At 34.8% G+C, this 2,450-nt stretch overlaps 1 protein-coding gene across 1 annotated transcript; it reads left to right on the forward strand.

The window, feature by feature from the left end:
- The first annotated feature begins 263 nt into the window (after window positions 1–263).
- Window positions 264–1,964, forward strand: LOC128897142 (uncharacterized). The gene is made up of 2 exons (XM_054160860.1): window positions 264–514; window positions 635–1,964. The coding sequence occupies exon 2, from the start codon at window positions 715–717 to the stop codon at window positions 1,345–1,347; it is 633 nt and encodes a 210-aa protein (XP_054016835.1). The 5' UTR covers window positions 264–514; window positions 635–714; the 3' UTR covers window positions 1,348–1,964.
- The last annotated feature ends 486 nt before the right edge of the window (window positions 1,965–2,450 follow it).

A 2,450-nucleotide genomic window follows, 5' to 3' on the forward strand; every position in this document is an offset into this window, starting at 1 on the left:
CCGTCGAAACCAAAATGATTTGGTTTGGACGGAATGGGGTCCACGGAATATCGTCCCGGATTTTACACAAACACTACTATGAGTTGGGTATTCGTGAATCTGTCCACAATCCTTATTTTCGGTTTCCGTCGTCATTTCGTAACGGTTTTTCAGAGAAACCGGCCTCATCGACTCAAATCACTCGTTCCGTCGACCATTTCGTCCGCCCTAAACGAACGGAATGTTCCGTGGCGATCTCGTTCAGAAAAACCAGGGCTTAAGAGAGAACTACAATACAAAAAATCTGAAGGAAAAAATAATCTTCGACACCAAGATAGGCAGACTGGCAGAAGAAGAGAGAATACCTTTGAACAGGATCGAAGACGTATTCAAGGAAAAGTACAAGGTTGTTGAAAATTACCCAACTTTCATATATACCGGTGGTGTAGCAAGATCCCTAACAAGGAATCCAACGGAGTCGGTATGATTATGAAAAAAGACAACGAAATACTGAGGAAAGGAATATCCATAAATGGTAAGTTTACCATATTTACCACTGAAATGATTGGTATCAATAAAGCCATTGACTGGTTCAACGAAGAAAATAACAAAGGGAACCTTTTTATAATAACTGACTCGATGTCTTCCATAACAGTTATCGAAAACCAGATGGAAAATACCAAAAATACAACAGATAACCCTTAGGTTCGAGACACGTGGAAAAAATTAAGATACATGGACAACGTAAAAACGATCATAGGATGGATTCCCAGTCATAGGGGCATAATAGGCAACGAACTGGCCGACGAACAAGCTAAAGAACAAACTTACAATCAATCCAACAGAAAATTAAAGATTCCAGCTAAAGAAATTATGGTAGAAATTAAACAAAAATTTTGGAATAAATTCAAAGAGAAAATGGAAGATATAGGAGAGATAAAAGGTAGGAAATTTTTCGAACAAATAGGTACGGAAATGAATAGAAAATTTTACAAACCGTGGTTCTATAAATTTAGGCACAACCTGGACAGGGAAACTGTAAGGGTTATCTCACGAATAAGAAGTAACCATTACAATTTGAAAGAGTCTCTAGCAAGAAAAGGCATCATAAGGGATCCCGAATGCGACTGTGGACAAGGGGTCGAGGATATAGACCACGTTATATTCGAATGCACCCTATATAACTGGGAAAGGGACTACATACATCAGAATCTCAGGAAGGAAATACTAAAGGTTGGAGAATCAATGTACGGACTAATAAGAATGAACAAAATCAAAATATACAAGGTATTGGTAGAATTCTTGAAAAGAATAAACAAGAATATATATCAGAAAAACAAAAAAAAAGAGGAGGGAGAATTGCCGTAGGACAGTACAGACTGATAAGTAACAGACTGACTTTAGTAGACATAAAATACGTTATATTAGATAATTGTAATACAAAAAAGCAGTTCCTAACTTATACTTAGAAAACCAGGTACAACGTACACAAGTTCCAAATGATAAAATTTCGATAGATAGTATATAAACAAGGCAGAGAATAAGGTGAAAGTCATTGTACACACTTAGACTAGAATAAGAATTAGCAAGTAAAGTGTCAAAAAGCCTTTATTGTACAAAACAGAAAATACATAAAAGAATAATACATAGTAAGAAATAGCTTTAGTTAAGCATAACAGAAAAACAGCGTTGAAATTCGCGGTAGCTCAGAATAATTCAAAAGAAAACAATTCCAAATAAATAAAGCGAGCTTGCTAATGATGTAACGTATTTCAAGTCATCTATATACACAACATACGAGACAATAACGTCCCAGATAGCACCGGACGTCCCATGGACGTCCATTTTATGTCCAGTTTACGTCCAAACGTCCAACGTCCGTTGTCGGACGTCCTTAGGACGTCCATGGAACCTAAATTTTGTACGTCCCAGGGATGTCCGCTCTGAACTTTCTAGATTTAGGGAAAAATACTTTTTTTTAAACAAAATAAATATTATTAATATTCTTTATAATATAATATTTATTCAATATGTAGAACAGAATATTTTTTTTCCGAATATAAAATACACTATTTACAATTGTAAATTAATTAATATTATTATCCCAGATAGCACCGGACGTCCCATGGACGTACAGAGAACGTACAGAAAACGTTCTGGGAATGTCCAGCACCGGACGTACAATGGACGTACATAAGACGTTCCTGTTCCTGTGCTATCTGGGTATACAATCATTATTTAATATTCGCAACAGAATATTTTTTTCCGTAGATAAAACATATTTATCTAATATTCGCAACAGAATATATGTTTGAACATGTAAAACAAGATGTTTATTCAATATTAGGAATACAATATTTTTTGTACATATGAGATGTGATATGTATATAATATTTGGAACTATTCAGAATTACCTAGTAAATTAATTCTTCTAACTTTTCAAAAAAAAGTTCAAGTCATTTAGACCAATT

The sequence above is a fragment of the Hylaeus anthracinus genome, unplaced genomic scaffold (assembly GCF_026225885.1).
Source record: "Hylaeus anthracinus isolate JK02 unplaced genomic scaffold, UHH_iyHylAnth1.0_haploid 11980, whole genome shotgun sequence".
In the NCBI taxonomy this organism is placed as follows: Eukaryota; Metazoa; Arthropoda; class Insecta; order Hymenoptera; family Colletidae; genus Hylaeus; species Hylaeus anthracinus.